Here is a 19292-nt window from a genome sequence, read left to right as displayed (position 1 = left end):
AGGAAGGTAGCACCTTTGCTATTCTTCCCTTGACTATGAGAGTAATTAACTACCTGAAATTAGCAATGCCTCATTCCATTTTACTAGCCAAGTCAGTCAGGTTTCCTGTGTGCTCAGTAAGGAATGCTATTTTCTATAGCAAGTAAACATCCATGCAATTCAAGGTCATATACAAGATCAGCAAGCAGAGTCCAACCTTCAGGACCCACTTCCAAGAAAAAAACATACTTGGTGTACACAAATGCATCTAATACCTTGTTTTATATGTCCTATAACCAACCTAAAATGGTCTTCCTATTTATAATATGTACATACACAAAATATAGTCTGAATGTGGCGCCCAAATTCATAGTGCTAGTACAATATCTGCTACACAAATCTGTAAACGTTAGCTGTTTTTTAAACCATAGATGGCTATTAATTACTTTCTTCCTACAAAACAGATAACTATTTTGATAATGTGTCTTTAGTGAGCAATTCTATATAAGGCTTCACTGCATATTGCAATACAAAACATTCTATTTTCCAAAAATAATTTCAGCCAACAGTTAATTGAATCTTCAATTCAGGCCCTCAACCTCTGATCACATTCTCTTTGTGCTGACAATACTGTTTGTTCTGCTGAGACCTTTACCCCATCTGACTAATGAAACCATCCACGATGGTGTGGCCAGCTTACGTGCCACCCACTTACAAACCTCTCTGAAAACTGTTGAACTGACATATTCTACACACACACATTAGAAAGGTAACATAAAACACAAAATGATACCAAGCAAAATAATCCATTTAAAATTATTTATTAACAAGTTAAATATAACTAAAAGAATATTAAAAGTCCAATGTTATTGGATTTCTTTTTGAAGTATCTATTTTGGGAACAAGAATTTTGTCAGTATTTTTTTTTTTACTAAGGAAAATGATTAAAAGCTGAAGAGATCTGAAAAACATTCATAAACAATAAAAACATAATGCAGCAGTAAAAATACATAATACAAACTATAAAATCAAAACATTTATGTGTCTTTAACATGCTTGAGACCTATTGGTATGAACATCAAATTGGCTGTTTCAATTATATGTTAACAAACAACATAAACTCATTTTGTGTTACACACAACTTTAGAAAGAGTACGTGTTGGGTGTATAAACTGTCACAGTGAGCAAAACATATTGGACATGTGAACTATTCCTTTACATGGAGGACAAAAACAAAACTTAAAGTAACTGAAGCATCTTGATTTGAGAACAATTTTGGATATGGTTGTTTTGCTAAATTCCAACATCATAATGGCAGAATGTGCAATCAAAACATAAGTCACTTAAACTTTTTTTTGTTGTTGTTAAAAAACAACTTCTTCCAAAAACTTTGGTAATGTAAAAGGGAAATACAGCGTATTCTTTGTTCATAAATGATTTTAACTTGTATGGTCAACACAAAAAATAGTGCCAGAAGAAAGTGTCCTATAGAAAGCCTCCTTCTTTTCTGCAGTTCCACGTGATGTTATACAATATTTCGATGGAAACAGTGGTTACACCACAGATTTGGCAGTTGCTACTGTTTGAAACACAAGTTTGTCTCATAACATCCATCAAAGGCTTTTTTCAAACATAATCGACTTTGGCAGTACACATAGAGACCAACGGAGACCATGATGTCAATGGGACTGCCAGTGGAAATGAGGGCTTTTTGTAAAAAGAAGTATTGGGGGGGGGGGGGGGGGGAGTGTGTGTGTGTGTGTGTGTGTGTGTGTGTGTGTGTATAAACAAGGGATGAAACAGTTTATCCAGAACCATAAAATGCAATATGCTAACTAGACCTCAATTGTACATATAAGTCAACTGCCTAGAACGTCCATAGATTCTCCATTTCCCACCTCTGTCATTCTTCAGAGGACAAAGCTGCAGCGATGTGTCTTGTGGACACAGAGGGAAAGGGCTCTCTGTCCCTTTCACAGTCTCAGAGATAAGGAGAATGAGCACTTGGCATCGGCAGGGCTGGAGACAGGGAAGGCTCCTCGTCCTTGTCTTCACTGTCACTTTATGTTTGGGTTTTGTGCTTGTGTTTATGCTTATGCTTGTGCTTCTTCTTCTTCTTCTTGTGTTCATGGTGATGATGGTGATGGTGGTCACTGTGTTTGGAGGATGCAGATTCCTTACCAAATACTGAGAGAGGAGCCGCTACCGCAGGATGTAAACTCATCTCCAAAGGTGATGGTTCTTTACCTTCAAGATTAAAAATATCCAAGTGAATTCCTGATGGTAATAAGGGAAGGAAAACTCAAGAAAAAACAGGTTGATGACAACATTAAGGAAAAGAGGAATCCTAACTTATTACTTCTAAGAATGAGAAGTATCTGCATAAGGCGCGTGTGCGCACACACACACAAATACACACAACTAGTTTCACAGAATTTTCAACATTTTGGTCAGGAATTGGATATCTTAATCTCTTAAGAGTCTATGCAAATTATGATATATACAAGTGTGTTACCAACTCATCTCCTGAGTATTATGAGTCACGCCTGTAATCCTAGCTACTTAGGAGGCTGAGATCAGAGGATTGAAGTTCAAAGCTAGTCCATGCAGGAAAGGTTTTTGGTTTTGGGTTTGGGTGGGGTTTTTTTGGCCAGACTTGGGGCTTGAACTAAGGGCCTGAGCACTGTCCCTGGCTCTTTTTGCTCAAAGCTAGCACTCTGCCACTTGAGCCATAGCACCACTTCTGGCTTTTTCTATATATGTGGTGCTGAGGAATCAAACCCAGGGCTTCATGTATACGAGGCAAGCACTCTACCTACCACTAGGCCATATTCCCAGCCCCCATACAGGAAAGTTTGTGAGACCCTTTATCTCTAATAAACTGCTCAGAAAAAAGCTGGAAGTGGAGCTGTGGTTCAGTGGCAGAGCACTAGTTTTGAACAAAAAACTTGGGGACAGTATCCAGAGCCTGAGTTCAAGACCCAAGGCCAGCACAAAGGAAAACAGAAGAAACAATAATGATTATATGTATATTTTAACTAAGACCTATGTGGATCAATTAAAATAATTAATTTAAATAAAGTTCTATCCTATTGTATTACAAAGAATATGTCTGGGGAGAAAGGGAATGGGTTATTTGATTTGTGTCACTTAAGGAAGTATTAATACAGAAATAAAAGCCAGGTATTGGTGGTTTACACCTGTAATTATCTACTCCGGAGGCTGAGATCTGAGGATGGAAGTTCAAAGCCAGGCCAGGCAGAAAAGTGTCCATCTCCAATTAACCAGCAAAAAAAGCCAGACTGTAGTTATTGCTAAAACTGTAGAGTACTAACAATAAACAAGGAAATGTAATTTGAAGGCCACTGATCTTGAAGGATAAGGGTAAGGCACAAAACTCAATGAAGATCATTCATATGGTACTCCTTTTTGACTAATGCCTTTATGTTAGGCACTTTTTTGTTTTGTGTCAGTTGTGGGACTTGAATTCAAAGCCTAGGCGTTGTCTATAAGCTTTTTTGCTCAAGTCTAGTGCTCATTTAGCCACAGTTCCACTTCTGGCTTTGTTTTTCTTTTTTCTTTTTTGGGGGGAGGACTGGTTAATTGCAGATAAGAGTCTTATGGACTTCCCTGCCTAGGCTGGCTTCAAACCACTATCCTCAGATCACAGCCTCCTGAGTAGCTGGATGATTACAGGTGTGAGCCTGTAATCGACATATGGTTTATACGTCTGGCTTGACATGTCTTAAAACAAATGAACATATTCATATTTTACTGCTGCAAAATCTTTTCAATTTCATGTTTCTTCCTCTCATTTTAGTAAGGCAATCTTAGCAATACTGCAACAAATAAGTATTTATATAGAAGCAAACTTGGGGGGGGTATCATCCATAATAATTGGTACCAAGATACTGTCCAGCAAAAGAAAACTTTTGACATCTAGTGATTTAATGCATCAAATGTGCTATTAGATAATCTTAATGTCAATTACAAATCACATAAGCACATTCCTGATGCTATAAATATGGGGAAATAGACCCATATGTAACAATAAAAAGATGGGTAATGATAAGAAATAGAATTTAAAGCCACATGAAAATCTTAGCTTCCCGATCATTTAGTCATTCTGCAGACTTTTGCTACTTGGCTCTTTGCACTTGGGGTTGTAGGGTCCTTTCCTGCTCTGAAACAAGTTTCATCATTTAACCCTAACACCTGCCAAGCTACTCAAATTGCAGAAAAGCTAATAATTATTTTGGATCCTGGACTTCTCAGAAGAGTCAAGTGCCAAAAGCCGCTTTGCCAAAGAATAGTTACAATCTTTTCAAAAGTGAAACCAGCTGGGCTGGTGGTTCACGCCTGTAAATCCAAGCTATCCAGAAGGCTGTGACCTGAGGATTACAGTTTGAAGCCAGCCCAGGGAAGGAAAGTCCACGAGACTCTTATCTCCAATTAACCACCAAAAAGGCAGAAATGGAGCTGTGCCTTAAGTGGTGAAGCACTTGAGAAAAAAGGTCAGAAACAACAGCACAGCACCTGGGTCCACAGACAGACACTGACACAAAGACACAACACACAAGGAAGTTAAAGTCTTGTCAAGTTGATTTAGGAGTCAACTTACTGTTGAAAGATGGAACAATTTGAACACTGATAAGGAGAGTAAGTATAATGGAATGAAACTGAGAGTAATTATAATGGAATGAAACTGTCCACCATTAGAGCGAATTCTTACTAACCAATTCATGATTTGAAAATTATTAAATAGAAAGCTCAAGTAATTGAAGAGGAATTCAGCTTGACAGAAATAATCTCTTATAAATTTGGATGTCATCATTCAGGGATAGATGCCGAATATCAATAAAGATTAACATCATAGTACAGTCAACCAGACACTAGGTGTTTCCAGATGAAAGATCAGACCACTACCTATAAACCTGAATCCAATTTAGCTCCCAGATACAACCATAAATGTATGAAAACAATAGGAAACTCAATTGTACCACTAGTAATAATCAGTAAAATAGACTTGGAAACTACAGAGCAAAAAATCTGATCTAACAAATATATTTTAGGTATAAGGGAGGAAACTTTAGGTATAAGGGACTGGAAACTTTAGATTTAGAAAGATAAACAATGTTTGGATTAGCCAACTACAATCCAGACTTTTAGGGAACAGTGATTTAAGCAAATGCACAGTTAAAAATAAAAATAATTGCATTTATGAGTCAAAATTTTAAATGGGTGGGGATTTAATGAAATGACAAAGTTGTGAAAAATTTCAGGATGTTAATGCTATCATGGTTATAATCTGTACATGTTATCTCTTAGAACTACAGACTGAACTATGAAACAGCTAAGAGTACATTTACAGAGATCATTTCTATAGATATACACTATTAATATGCTCATATACAGGTCTGCTACAATCTTCAACTCCTAAGCTTCTGTTTATTAAGAAAATACAGGCTGGGCTGGGGATATAGCCTAGTGGCAAGAGTGCCTGCCTCGGATACACGAGGCCCTAGGTTCGATTCCCCAGCACCACATATACAGAAAACGGCCAGAAGCGGCGCTGTGGCTCAAGTGGCGGAGTGCTAGCCTTGAGCGGGAAGAAGCCAGGGACAGTGCTCAGGCCCTGAGTCCAAGGCCCAGGACTTGCCAAAAAAAAAAAAAAAGAAAGAAAGAAAATACAGGCTGTGTGCTGGTAGCTCAGGCCCACAATCCTAGCTACTCAAGAGGCTAAGATCTGAGGATCATGGTTTAAAGCCAGCCCAAGCAGTAAAGTCTATATAAGATTTTTATGTCCAATTAACCACCAAAAAGCAGGAAGCAGAGCTGTGGCTCAAGTGAAGAGAACTAGTCTTTATGAAGAAGCTAAGGACAACAGCCAGGCTGCCCAGAACTGGAGGTTCAAGCTCCAGAACTGGAATAACAATGAATACATACAAACACACATATACACATACTTTTCCCCCCTATCTTTCCTGAAAAAGTTTTGCCAGGTCTAATCTAATCTAAAAGTTACACAAAACACAATTTCTTTCTTATGAATCATAAAAACAACCAGAATTGGGACATATATTAGTTTACTTGCACAGGAATGTAATGAGGTTGCCGACAGAAAGTCTATCAAGAGAAAAAGCACACATTACCATACTCTTGACATATACACTTACATAAAAAATTTTAACATCATTTCAGGCTTTACATTATACCTAAGAACTTGAGACCCACTCCACAGTCCAGCCTCAATTATAAGTTTAGAGAAATACTTTCAGGGGGCTGGGAATATGGCCTAGTGGTAGAGTGCTTGCCTCACATACATGAAGCCCTGGGTTTGATTACTTAGCACCACATACATAGAAAAAGACAGAAGTGGCGCTGTGGCTCAAGTGGTAGAGTGCTAGCCTTCAGCAAAAAGAAGCCAGGGACAGTGCTCAGGCCGAGTTCAAGCCCCAGGACTGGCAAAAAAAGACAAAGAAATACCTTCAGTACGGCTGGGAGCATGCATTCAGTGGTAGAGCACTTGCACAGTAATCACAAGGCCCTAAATTCAAACCCCAGAACCACCACCCACCAAAAAGCCCTTTCAGTGACTTGAAATATGTATTCCTATTTGTAAACAGTAGATATACAAGAAGAAAAAACCCACATAATTCAAAATACTACAATTTCCCTATTTTATGTTATACGGAAAGGTGTTTTGCTGATGTGACATACAATATTCCTGAAGACCAAATAAAATATAAGATGGCTAAGAGGTAGCTATTTAACAAATATAAAACAAAGTACTTAATAGAAGCCTAATCTGGGAAGTTTTCAGTCCATCTACTGAAGAAAAAATTGGTGACAAGCAGTGAATAATCTGCAAACTCTATGAAATTCAGATTTGGGACACGAGTATGCCTAAATTCAAGACAAAACTATAGATACTAGTAGGAAAGAAATCTGTTATTTGGATGCTTTAGATCTCAGTTAAAATAAAAACAAACAGGGCTGGGGATATGGCCTAGTGGCAAGAGTGCTTGCCTCGTATACATGAAGCCCTGGGTTCGATTCCCCAGCACCACATATACAGAAAATGGCCAGAAGTGGCGCTGTGGCTCAAGTGGCAGAGTGCTAGCCTTGAGCAAAAGGAAGCCAGGGACAGTGCTCAGCCCCTGAGTCCAAGGCCCAGGACTGGCAAAAAATAAAAATAAAATAAAAATAAAAAAATAAAAAAACCAAAAAACCAATATTACATTATATCATTATAACTTAAGAATAGAAATTCAAAGTCTGTTTTTATACTGCGTTTCAAAACAAAGAACTGTAGGGAAAGCTGCCAAACTGTGTTTCTTTAAAAAAGAAAAGAAAAAAAAAATCAAGTACTGGGATTGTGTTCTCAATTATACAAGAAGTTACATAACACAGCAGACAGAGCTAGGTGCTTGCTGTAGGAGCTCCTTCTCCCCCTACCCCCAACCCATTGGGGAATTCCCTGTTCCTCCTTCCCCCTCACTCCCCACTTCTTCATCACTGCAGTTCCTAAAAGCACCTAGAAACCTTTCTGTCCCCGCCATTACTGGCCATTACAGAGAAGGGCAGGGAAGCTCAGTGATGAGGAGGAAGGAGCTCCAACAGATTGAACCCTTTCCTATTGCCTCATAGTAAAGAAAAAAAAAAAAAAAGGTACAGCTAAAACTTGGCACTTTCCTATTTCCCATAACCGTCCCACATCTTTCCTTCCCAGTCTTGGCATATGATGTGATGTGAACTCTATTATCAAGGAGGGAGACAAAAAAGAAACAAAACTTATCTGTAAAAGCAATATGGAACAGCACACTGGGAGCAGGGAAGGACCAGCTTTTACACAGGTCAGCATGCTGCAACACTAAGAAAATCCAAAGAAATGTATTCCGTCTTTTTAAAATAAGAAGTGATAGCACACTTGGGAAACAGAATCTACTTTTTACAAGCCTGAAAGGCATGTGGAAGCATCAGTAAGTTTGAAACTCGGTATAACCTTTGTAACTTTTACAAATATAGAAAATTCTTTGCTTCTAGTAAAAATTTAGTAAGTATAGGAATAAAGCAAATTACAATAAAATAAAAACCAAAAGAAATAGAGACTGGGAATGTAGCTTGGTGGTAGAGTGCCTTGCCTAGAGTAAGAGGTCTTAGGTTTGATCATCAGCACCACAGACAAGGTAAAAAGTCATTCAGGAAAGCAAGTGCCAGTCTCCAGCTGACTTCCTTTTGTAATACATTTTGCACAAAGCCATTTCAATAAGTTTATACAGTACAGGAAGAATCATAAGCAAATAACAGACTGTGGTCTTGACATCAAAATATTTTGAGGTGTTGCTTTTGTTTGAAGTATCGTATTAATCACAGTTGACTGTTAAGATCCTCAAACCAATAAACAGTACTCTGTTAGTACCAGGGGAAAACATAACTTATATAAGCAAAATCCATCAACTCAAACATAACCCAAAGGTCACAGAGTTTTGGAAAAACTATTCTTTAAAAATGATTTTGCTTATGCTTCTTATTTTTAACTCCCTGTTCCTTCAACACTTGAAGACTTAATCTTTGTTCATCTGTATCCAATGTTTACCCTTTATCTGGATTATCTTCTCTTTATAAGCAATAGAATAGAGTAAGCAAAAGACCATGTGAAACAGACCAGTAACAAACACATCTGAAATGAATTACTCTTCATAAATTAAACATAATTAGCATAAAATAACTTCAAAGATAGGACATGTTAAATGCTTCCTAGGTATAGTATCAGTCTTTAAGAATGAATCACTAATCATAAACACTGGGTGGAGGATATGGAATTCATTTTTGTATTTTATAAAGGCATAATTATGAGAATGAATCACTAATCATAAACACTGGGTGGGGGATATGGGATTCATTTTTGTATTTTACAAAGGTCTAATTATGATTTCTAATGGAATTCATATATTAGGAAAAATTACGGCAAGGAGGCAACAATATGTTAATTTAATATACACATATGTAAATAGATGTAGGGCTGGGAATATGGCCTACTGGTAAAGTGCTCGCCTCATAAATAGATGTAAAGGTATAATAAGGGAAGATTCGTCTTCTCATTTTTCTGTTATTGATGTATTTTTTAGCAATACTGAGGGTCGACTGTCAAGGCCTAATACTTGCTAGGCAAGTCTACCACATAAGCCATCCACTAACTCTTTTTTGTGCAGGTTATTTTTGAACTAGGACCTCTCTTTTTATACTAGCATGTAGCTGGGATTTACAGGCATGTGCCACAGCACCTTGCCACTGGTTGAGTTGAGCGGCAGCCTCAAGTGGACTTGCTTCACACTACAATCCTGATTCCCTAGGCAGCTACAATTACAGGGTTGAGACATAGCATTTTGTGATATAGAAAAGCTTTAATTTAAAATAATAGGGCCAGAAATGGTGGCTCCCATCTATCATCCCAGTTACTTAGAAGGTGAAATAAGATCTCAGTTCAAAGCCAGCCTGGGATTAAAAAGCTGAGGCCAAGCAGGAGGTCCTATCTGAAAAACAACTAAAAGAAAAGGGCCAAAGGCATGCTTCAAGTGAGAGCACTTGCCTAGCAAGGGAAAGCTCCCAAGTTCAAACTCCAGTAATGTCAAATAAATACATTAAATAGAATAGCCTTTAAGATTATGAAAGACTATGAAAGTAAACATAGTGCAAGAAAAGCAAGTTCTCAAATATGCATTTTAGAGCATTTTTCAATTGATAAAGTAATTCTATGAAGTTTATAGATTTGTTGTCAAATTAAACGAAAGTTACTATTACCTGATCCCTTACGGGCAAGTTCCATACTCCACTGGGGTTTTGTGGTAGATGTGATGTCACAGCCCGATGAATGCTGGGGCATTAAAGAAGATCGGGAACTAGCTGGTCGATATTTAGAAAGCCCTAAAATGCCAAATGAAAGGGAAAATATAAGATTTCTTAGTTTTATACAGGAGAAAAAGGCTTGACAGGTTTTTACAACTTAGCCTTAAAACCAGAAGCAGTTCAACCACAGTGAAAGGTTGATTATCTGAAGACAATGCATGCACATTTGAGACTGTAAGCTTAAATGAGTTCCTATACATATCAGACCTGTAGGAACCATTTCATGTTTTATTATCCATTTTATTTTTCATATATTTTATTATGGCTCTCCCAAACTTTGATAATAAATTCCACTGTAGAATCTATTAACAATAGATTATTTAGGGATTATAGATGACAGTTAAAACAAGAACTTGGTAGCTAATGCCTATAACCCTCCAACTCTAGAGGCTGAAATACAAGGATGGTGTTTTTTTAAAGGCAGCAGGAGGCTGGGAATATGGCCTACTAGCAAGAGTGCTTGCCTTGTAAAGCCAGCAGGAAAGACTAGCACTGTACTACTTGAGCTACAGTGCCACTTCTGGCCTTTTCTGTTTAGGTGGTGCTGAGGAATTGAACCCAGGCATGTATGCTAGGCAAGCACTCTACCACTAAGCCACATTTACCACCCGGAGACTGCAGTGGAGCTGTGGCTCAAGTGGTAGAGTACTGGTTTGAACACAAAAGGTCAAAGACAGGGCAGGGTTTACAGTAGGGATTCAGAGATCAGATTCTGATACTAACCTTTACCTACATATTAGAAATGTATTCTGGGTAAGTTTATCTGCTTGTGTATCAATTCTGTCACTTATAACACAGAACAGTCCCCAAATTTGTGGTTAGACCCCAGTAGGCCATTATTTTGGTGTGTCATCTTAACATGTCTGCTGAGGTCTCTGCTCAAATGGGCAGAGTAGATAATCATCAAGATTGCTTATAAGTGTTAAAGACTTATGGCTGATCAGTTTTCAAATATTCATATTCCACCTGAAGACACTTCAGCTTCTACTAGTTCATCTCAGATTACTAGGTAGTAAGAAATAATTTCAATATCTAAATAAAATTAAAACAAAAAGAAAACCGAGGTAATGGGGACTGGAGCACAAATTTAACTTCTTAAAAAAAGTACATTAAAACCTCTGGTTCAAGGGCTGGAAATATATATGGCCTAGTGGCAAGAGTGCTTGCCTCATATACATGAAGCCCTAGGTTCGATTCCTCAGCACCACATATACAGAAAAGGCCAGAAGTGGCGCTGTAGCTCAAGTTGGCAGAGCAAGAAGACGCCAGGGACAGTGCTCAGGCCCTGAGTCTCAAGCCCAAGGACTGGCAAAAACAAAAAACAAAAAACTCTGGCTCAAATAAAAGATACTATAAAAGATAACCACAAAGGAATATAGTTAGGATTTTCAAATAGATAAAACAAAGGTACACCGAGAGGGAAAAAAGAAGAAAAAAAAATCATGCAGAAAAATACAAGAGCATGAATTTATCACGTAATAGTGCCAAAACAGTAAAATATAAAAACTGAAAATACATTTTACCTTAGCTATCAGTATGACTTTTAGAAACAATGCTAAGTGAAGAAAGCAAATGCTTATCATAGGGGTGCCAATGCAGGAGTAAAGGAATACAGACGCATGTATAAAATGAAGAAATGAAGAATGGAGAAAACACCATTCATGGAGCAGATTGTACATGTTAAGAGGCAGTGTTGATTTACATGTACATGTTAAGAGGCAGTTTTATGATTTACATGCAATTCCTATCAAAGGCTTCATTTCTACTTTACAAACTTTTAAAAATGGCTGTATGTGGTGGTGTTCACTTGTAATCCTGACTTGCCAGAGGTTGTGGCAGAATGATCATACATGAAACCAGCCTGAGCTACATAGCAAGACCTATTGGAATATACATTTTAGAAAATCTAAAGAATTTTTTTTTTTTTTTTTTGCCAGTCCTGGGCCTTGGACTCAGGGCCTGAGCACTGTCCCTGGCTTCTTTTTGCTCAAGGCTAGCACTCTGCCACTTGAGTCACAGCGCCACTTCTGGCCATTTTCTGTATATGTGGTACTGGGGAATCGAACCCAGGGCTTCAAGTATACTAGACAAGCGCTCTTGCCACTAGGCCATATCCCCAGCCCAGAGAATCTAAAGAATTTTAAGAATATAATTTAACAAAGAAACAAACAAAACCTCTGTGAAGATACTCAGTGCAAAACTTCCTGTAGGAAATAAAAATCAGAAACAATCTAAATGCCAACCAAAAAGAAAAGGTAAATTGTAGTATAGTAGCTCAACAGTGTTATAGGGTTATAGGTAGATTTTCAGAGAAAACATACCATTTGAGAAATGTATATAAAAGTCAAAGATATAATATTTCATGACACAGGTAGGCAAAAAAAAATCCTGTTATGGGAAGCATTAACTTAAAAAAAATGTAATAATGGTTACATTACTACAATAAATCAGATATAAAACTTTTCATTGATATTAAATCTACCTAAGGCATTATCTAAGGACTTAAACCAAGATTAGGAATCTAATGAATGAATTTTTTTTTTTAATATGGTATTGAGGAACTGAACCCAGGGCTTCATGCATGCTAGGCAAGCATTCTACCACTAAGCCACATTTCCAGCCCTAATGAATGAATTTTAAAAAAAAATTACAAAACATAGCCAACATTTTAAAGGACCAAAGTAAGATATCCAATCAAAAACCATAAGTTTAGTCAGATGCTCATGGCTCATGCCTATATTCGTAGCTACACGGGATGCTAAGATCTGAGGATCGCTGTTTTAGGCTAGCTTGGGCAGCAATGTCTCATTTCCAATTAAACATCAAAAAAGCTGGAAGTGAAACTGTGGTTCAAGATTAGCCTTGAGCAAAAAAGCTCAGGGAAAGTGCTCAGGCCCCTGAATTCAAGCCCTAGGACTGGCATAAAAAAGAAAGGAAGTGAGAAAGAGAGGAGAGAAAGAGAAAAGAGAAGACAAGCAGCAAACTTAGAAAGGAGATATCCCTAGAAATGAGGTACCATCTCCTTGGCTTGTACATTCATCTCACCTGGAGTCGATGGCCTCTCAAGCATGTTCAGATGATGGGAAATGAAGGCCTGGCTATCATGAACAGTATCCATATCAATCTCCTCCTCATCTTGAGAACTTGAAAACTGAAACACACACACACACACACACACACACACACACACACACACACAGAGAAAGAAAGCACAAAAGAGCCATTACATCACTTTACACTTGAATCTTAGCTCTCAGGGAAAGTAGCTGAGACACCATAAAGTATACCCCATATAATCTTAGAAGGAAATGTAGTATCTCTTCCTCAAAAAGTATGAAGAGAAAGAAAAGACTAGTCTAGGTTCTAACAAAAGAGACTAGCTAGAATTTACTAGAAATACAATAGCAACTAAAAATCTACTCCTACATTGTGGAATAAATGGTAAGCTGTGGAGGAATGTGCACAGGGTTCCTTGTCCAAACAGAGAGAATGTGATAACAGAAGTTAAATAATTGGTTGGAGTGCCTTAGAAGGACATGTGGGTTCTTTTAGGATTCCAAGTGCCCCATGTGTTCCTGCTAAGGAACAACCATCACAAGTATTCAACAAGGTGTGTAAGAAGGTGGGTATTCGTCCTACACTGTTAATACAGGTTTAACCTGTATTTCTTACTCTGATTTTGAGTTTGACTTTACTGCTATCCTCATTCTTCTCCAGTATTTGACCAGGTTCTAGTGGGGACCCCAGTGGTGTGTCAGCCTTCCTCTTCACTCCCTGCTGATGAGCTGATATATTACATGATGCTTCCTTGGCAAGGTGATCATCTTCCTGTGGCAATATTTAAGATCAAAATTAGATGCTTGAAGACAGTAGCTCATTATAGCTAAAATCTAATAGCTATAACAATCATGCAAATTTAAACAAGCCCAGTGGCTAAAAATAATTAGCAATGGGCTTAAATGGGCTTCCTGTCTGTACTTTTTTGGGAGGTAGAAAGGAATAATCTATAGCTTTTCTAAAAAATTATATCTTTTGATGTCACTTTCTCCTCTCCGGAACTGTAAATGTGGATAGATTAACATATGTGAGCCAGAATTATAGATATCTTTATTTCTATAGTTTATAAAGGTTTAGATCTGAGAGAGCTCTTTAAGGAGACTATGTGTAAGGATCTCTTTTCTTCATAATGAAACTGTAGGACATATTTTAAATTCATGTGATTATATTTCAGAAATGTTGATAAATGAACTTTAAAATGAGTATTGCTATTATGAAGAATCTGAGTTTCAGAGTGTCAAAACAACAGTAGGAAATGGCTAGACAAGTCTAAATACTGGTGAAAAAAAAAGGTTGAAAATCATTTCTAGAAAACTTTCTTTGCATAAAAAGAACTAATATCTTAAGGCTTTTATTAAACACACACACAAGCCTAGAAATTTTATAATGCAGAGCTAGAAAAAATTTTAAAGTAAATACCCACAAATACACAAAATTTCAAAATGTAATCTGTCTCCTCCCCATTCAGCAGATTATTCATTTACCTGATTGATCATCATTGCTGTTTTACTTCGTTCAAGAAGCATCTGCCGGTGGCTGGGGATATAGCCTAGTGGCAAGAGTGCCTGCCTCGGATACACGAGGCCCTAGGTTCGATTCCCCAGCACCACATATACAGAAAACGGCCAGAAGTGGCGCTGTGGCTCAAGTGGCAGAGTGCTAGCCTTGAGCGGGAAGAAGCCAGGGACAGTGCTCAGGCCCTGAGTCCAAGGCCCAGGACTGGCCAAAAAAAAAAAAAAAAGAAGCATCTGCCGGGGCTGGGGATATAGCCTAGTGGCAAGAGTGCCTGCCTCGGATACACGAGGCCCTAGGTTCGATTCCCTAGCACCACATATACAGAAAACGGCCAGAAGCGGCGCTGTGGCTCAAGTGGCAGAGTGCTAGCCTTGAGCGGGAAGAAGCCAGGGACAGTGCTCAGGCCCAGAGTCCAAGGCCCAGGACTGGCCAAAAAAAAAAAAAAAAAAGAAGCATCTGCCGAATACTTACCCTATGTTTAGAATTAAGCTATTGTAGAGTAACAATTTGTTTAAACAACTTGTCATTAACACATATGGCTAAAGAGATTAATGTATAGTAAGTTAATTATTCATCTTTATATTATACTATTAAGAGGACAAAGTCTATACTTATGTACCAAAATATTAGTACAGCATCATAAGAGAAGGAAGCCACCAGCACATCACTTGTTACACTTAGTTATGTGACTGACAGTAACATTTCATGAGTTGTAAAATGCTAACAAATGTCAGCCAGGTTTTAAAATAGCACAATGAACTGTCTTAGTGGATTTAAATTCACCAGTTTGTGACAAGAAACTCTTCATCAGACAGCTCTACAAAATATACTGCATGTTTTATAAAACACGTGACTCTTACTGGGTTCTGAAATCCAATTTGCTGTGCATGACTGCTCAGATTACTTGTAACTTCTTGGTTGCCTGTTAAGGCCTCTGGAATTATGGTAGGATTCAGCACAGCTTTTTTTTCCTTTAGATTAAGAACCAAACCAAGCTCTGGCAAGGGTAAACAGGAAGGTCTACTGAGACCAAAAAGTGTGAAATATAAGTCCACAGCACCACACCGTAACCTCCAGTCATGCGAAGTACCTAAGAAGAAAATATAGAAGTTTCATTACTACATTTTCATTCATGGGAAATTAATCTTAGACATTAGGTAAAATCTAATCATCTAAGAAGTTATTTCCTGGCCTGAAGACTTCCTTTTCATTCTTTCTCATCAGTAATTACCATTTGTTTGTTCACTCACTCACACACTCTCTACTTTGCCTTTCTTCATTACTAGTATATTAGGAAAACAGCATTCCACAAGCTTTCTTGTATCCTACCCCTGAAACAATATATATTCTTCTAATGCTAGAACATATTATTATTTGGGAGGCTTATGTATAGGAAGAAATGTACAGCTACTTGAAACATAATTCTCAATGTGGACTTAGTGTACACAAGGAAAATACTGAGTTAAGCAACTTTATATGTGTTGTACTGAACATTTCTTAATAACAGAAACAAGTAAATCAGTTTAAACTAGCTGAGAGACTACCAGCAGGTTTCTGGATTTCTTTGGGTCTTAGTTTTCTCCCCAAATAAGGAGTTTGGGTTTGAGACCACACCATACCCACCAAAATGACAGACAAGGGCACAATAATAGCAGATTTCTTTCTCACCTCTCCTTCCTAGTAGATCATTCTAGACCTTGCCATACAGTACAATTGACCAACAAAATGGGAAATGGTATTTGTAATCTAGGGTTACATGATCTCTTTGAGTTATAGTTAGAGTTTTAAAAAATCTGGAAATTTTAAAACACATGATTATGGAAACTCTTAATAAGGAAAATGAAACATAGAAAGACTTCATTCTGACTACAAACTGTGGTTTCCAAAGAGTGTCACAATGTTTAAAAAGAAAAAAGAAAATGGGAAGAAGGGGCTGTATCACATTTTGGACATCATAAAATCATTTGTAGTTTCCAAACACTAATATTAGTTTTAGTAAATACATAATTTAGTAATGACACTAATGAGATACGTATTCTAACAGACAAATAACTATTTCACTCATGATATATGAATGAAATCTGTAGTAGTCATATTTTTCATGCATTTGGACAAATACCTGACAAAAGAACTTAAGAGAGAAATTATTTATTTTGGCTTAAGGTTTCAGTCCATAGTCCATGACTCTGGGCCAGAGGTGAGGCAAAAAAATCACATGATGGGAGCATGTGACAGAGGCTGCTCACCTTATGGCAGACAGGAAGCAGAGAAGAAGCTGAGGACCAGTTATAACCTAGCATGCATGAAGCCCTGGGTTTGATTCCTCAGCACCACATAAACAGAGAAGGCCAGGTGGTGCTGTGGCTCAAGAAGTAGAGTGCTAGCCTTGAGCAAAAAGAAGACAGGGACAGTGTTCAGGCCCTGAGTCCAAGCCCGCAGACTGGCAAAAAAAGAAAAAAGAAAAAGAAAAATTCCTCTAACAGATAGTCTGTCTTCCTTAAACTCAGTATTTAGCAAAGTCTCATGACAAAATATAGCTAAGTTCTTTGCCATATTGAAACATGAATGGCCTCTATTCCAATTTCCAACAGAAATCTGTTCCCATCTGAAACCACACAAGCACAGCTATTACATAGCCTTATTCCCACCGGCACTCTGGTCTTGAGTTCCTGCCAGAATTGTCCACAAGCTCTGCTTACAGTATTCTAGGACTTCTCTAGCCCTCTCTCCAAACTTCCAAATTCTTCCCACAACACAGTCCCAAAGGCTCTACACCAAAGCCCCCACTTCTCTGGTACGAATTTTGTGTTAGATGTTTTGTTTCTCTGACAAAATACTTGGCCAACCAACATAAGGGAAGGAAAATTTATTTTGGCTAACAGCTTCAGATGTTTCAGTCTCCAGTCCTTAGCTCTGATGACTCTAGGCCCACGGTGAGGCAAAACAACAGGGAGGCAGAAGCATTTGACAATGTCCTCTTGTCTCATGGCAAACTGGAAGCAGAGTGAAAGGAAGAGACGAGGGACCAAATAAAGCCATCAAGGGCCCACTCTTAGTGTATTGCCAGGCTTAGTAACTTAGCTAAGTCCCCTCACCTAAAGTTTCTACAACCTCCCAAAACAGCACCACTAGCTTAACACACATGAGTCTATGGAGACCACTCATATTCCTCCATAATGGGAAGAATTTTAATTTTATTGAGTTCACAGTGCAAGGTACAAGTGCTAGGCACTTTATATATCATATTGCTATGAAATAGCTCTCATTGTTCCTGAGATATTTTCAATTCTGCTCCTGTAAAGAAGAGACATACAATGCTAGTAGAGGCAATAGAGACAAGCAAAAGCTCCTTATGAGAATCAGGTTTTTACATAAAAAGAAATACAAAACTACCAGATATGGAAAGAAACAAGCTGCAGTGAAAATAGTAACTTTGCATTGGAATTAATTTTCATTCTCTGAAATATGCATATGTGAACAGTTAAGACAACTTGACATATTTATTGATTCATTAATCTCTCTTAAACATTTTACATATGTGAAGATTCCATAAATGGCATGTTATCAAATTCCTGAGACTTTTACAAGCAAAGGTTGGAGGGGCAGAAGCCTGTGAAGCAAGGAAAGGAATGAGGACAGAAGTGAGTAATAAAGTCTTTAGCAACCAACTACAGTTGATCTTCTATCCACTGTCCTAAAATGTAGCAAGAAAAAGACTAATATTAGGCATTTCATCAATAAAGAAAACTGGAATAGCTTCATTTCAGAGTGGAAGATAACTAAACTTTAAAAATAATACTGTCCTCTAACCCTTCCCCACTGTTTGTGGGAGTGCAAATTAGTACAACTACTTTGGATAACAGTATGGGGCTTCCTCAAAAAGCTCAGCATAGACATACCCTATGACCCAGCCTTACCACTCCTAGGCATCTATCCTGAACAACAGGTCTCAGGATATCAAAATGACACCTGCACATCCATGTTTACAATTCACAATAGCTAAAATATGGGAACAACTTCAGATGTCCCTCTACAGATGAATGGATCCAAAAAATGTGGTACCTATACACAATGGAATACTACATAGCAATTGAAATGATAAAATATTGGTATTCGCAGGAATGGTCAGAACTTGAACAAATTTTGAGCGAGACAAGCCTAGAACACAGAAAACAAAGGGGCATGGTCTCCTTGATATACGACTGTTGGGGGAGGGGGTGGGAGGATGGGACAGTAGAGACCAGGTCTGAGAAACAAAAAACTTCTTGTCAAGTGGTATTTCCACAGGCTTGGGTCAGCGACCTTACATTATGTATCTAAAACCAAACAACTACTAAACATAAAAAGGTCTAAAATAGACTTATCAGTGGATCACAATAGCTCAACAGCTATGTACATATGATCATATAAGACGAGGATAAGTAAACTCTATTGTTGACGTTGTATTTAAAGTTTTAAGTGAATTTCCTTTGGCATACACCACGTGGCTACTGTATATAATTTTGGTACACCAGGTATTGTATATATGCCTACCTGATCTAGGGAAGGGAAAGAAAAAAGAGGGTGTAAAATATCACAAGATACTCACTGCCCTATTATGTAACTGTACCCCTTTTGCACAACACCTTGTCAATAAAATTTAATTAATAAAAAAAAATACTGTCCTCTGATGTGTGCTGCAAATAACCACTCTAAACCTTTGTATGATATAAATGACAAGAAAGCAAACCATGTAATTACTGATTTCTAACTGCTTAAAAGATTAATAACAGGTGGAAATGTATACTTCAATAAACAAGGTTTTGGTTTGGAGTATCAGCTTAAGGATGTAT

General features: G+C 37.8%; 1 protein-coding gene across 1 annotated transcript in view; it reads right to left on the bottom strand.

Annotated features, from left to right (window-relative positions):
* Positions 1–1730: 1730 nt before the first annotated feature.
* The window catches only part of Taf2 (TATA-box binding protein associated factor 2), a 61092-nt gene continuing 43530 nt past the window's right edge, over positions 1731–19292 (bottom strand). The window contains exons 23-26 of the mRNA XM_048358602.1: positions 15321–15550; positions 12934–13039; positions 9784–9906; positions 1731–2226 (exon numbers count right to left, since the gene is read on the bottom strand). Coding sequence (XP_048214559.1) covers positions 2042–2226; positions 9784–9906; positions 12934–13039; positions 15321–15550 — 644 coding nt within the window. The 3' untranslated portion in view covers positions 1731–2041. The remainder of the gene's footprint in view (positions 2227–9783; positions 9907–12933; positions 13040–15320; positions 15551–19292) is intronic.

The sequence above is a fragment of the Perognathus longimembris genome, chromosome 12, assembly GCF_023159225.1.
Source record: "Perognathus longimembris pacificus isolate PPM17 chromosome 12, ASM2315922v1, whole genome shotgun sequence".
Classification (NCBI taxonomy): domain Eukaryota; kingdom Metazoa; phylum Chordata; class Mammalia; order Rodentia; family Heteromyidae; genus Perognathus; species Perognathus longimembris.
This window is presented reverse-complemented; position numbering and strand designations above follow the sequence as displayed.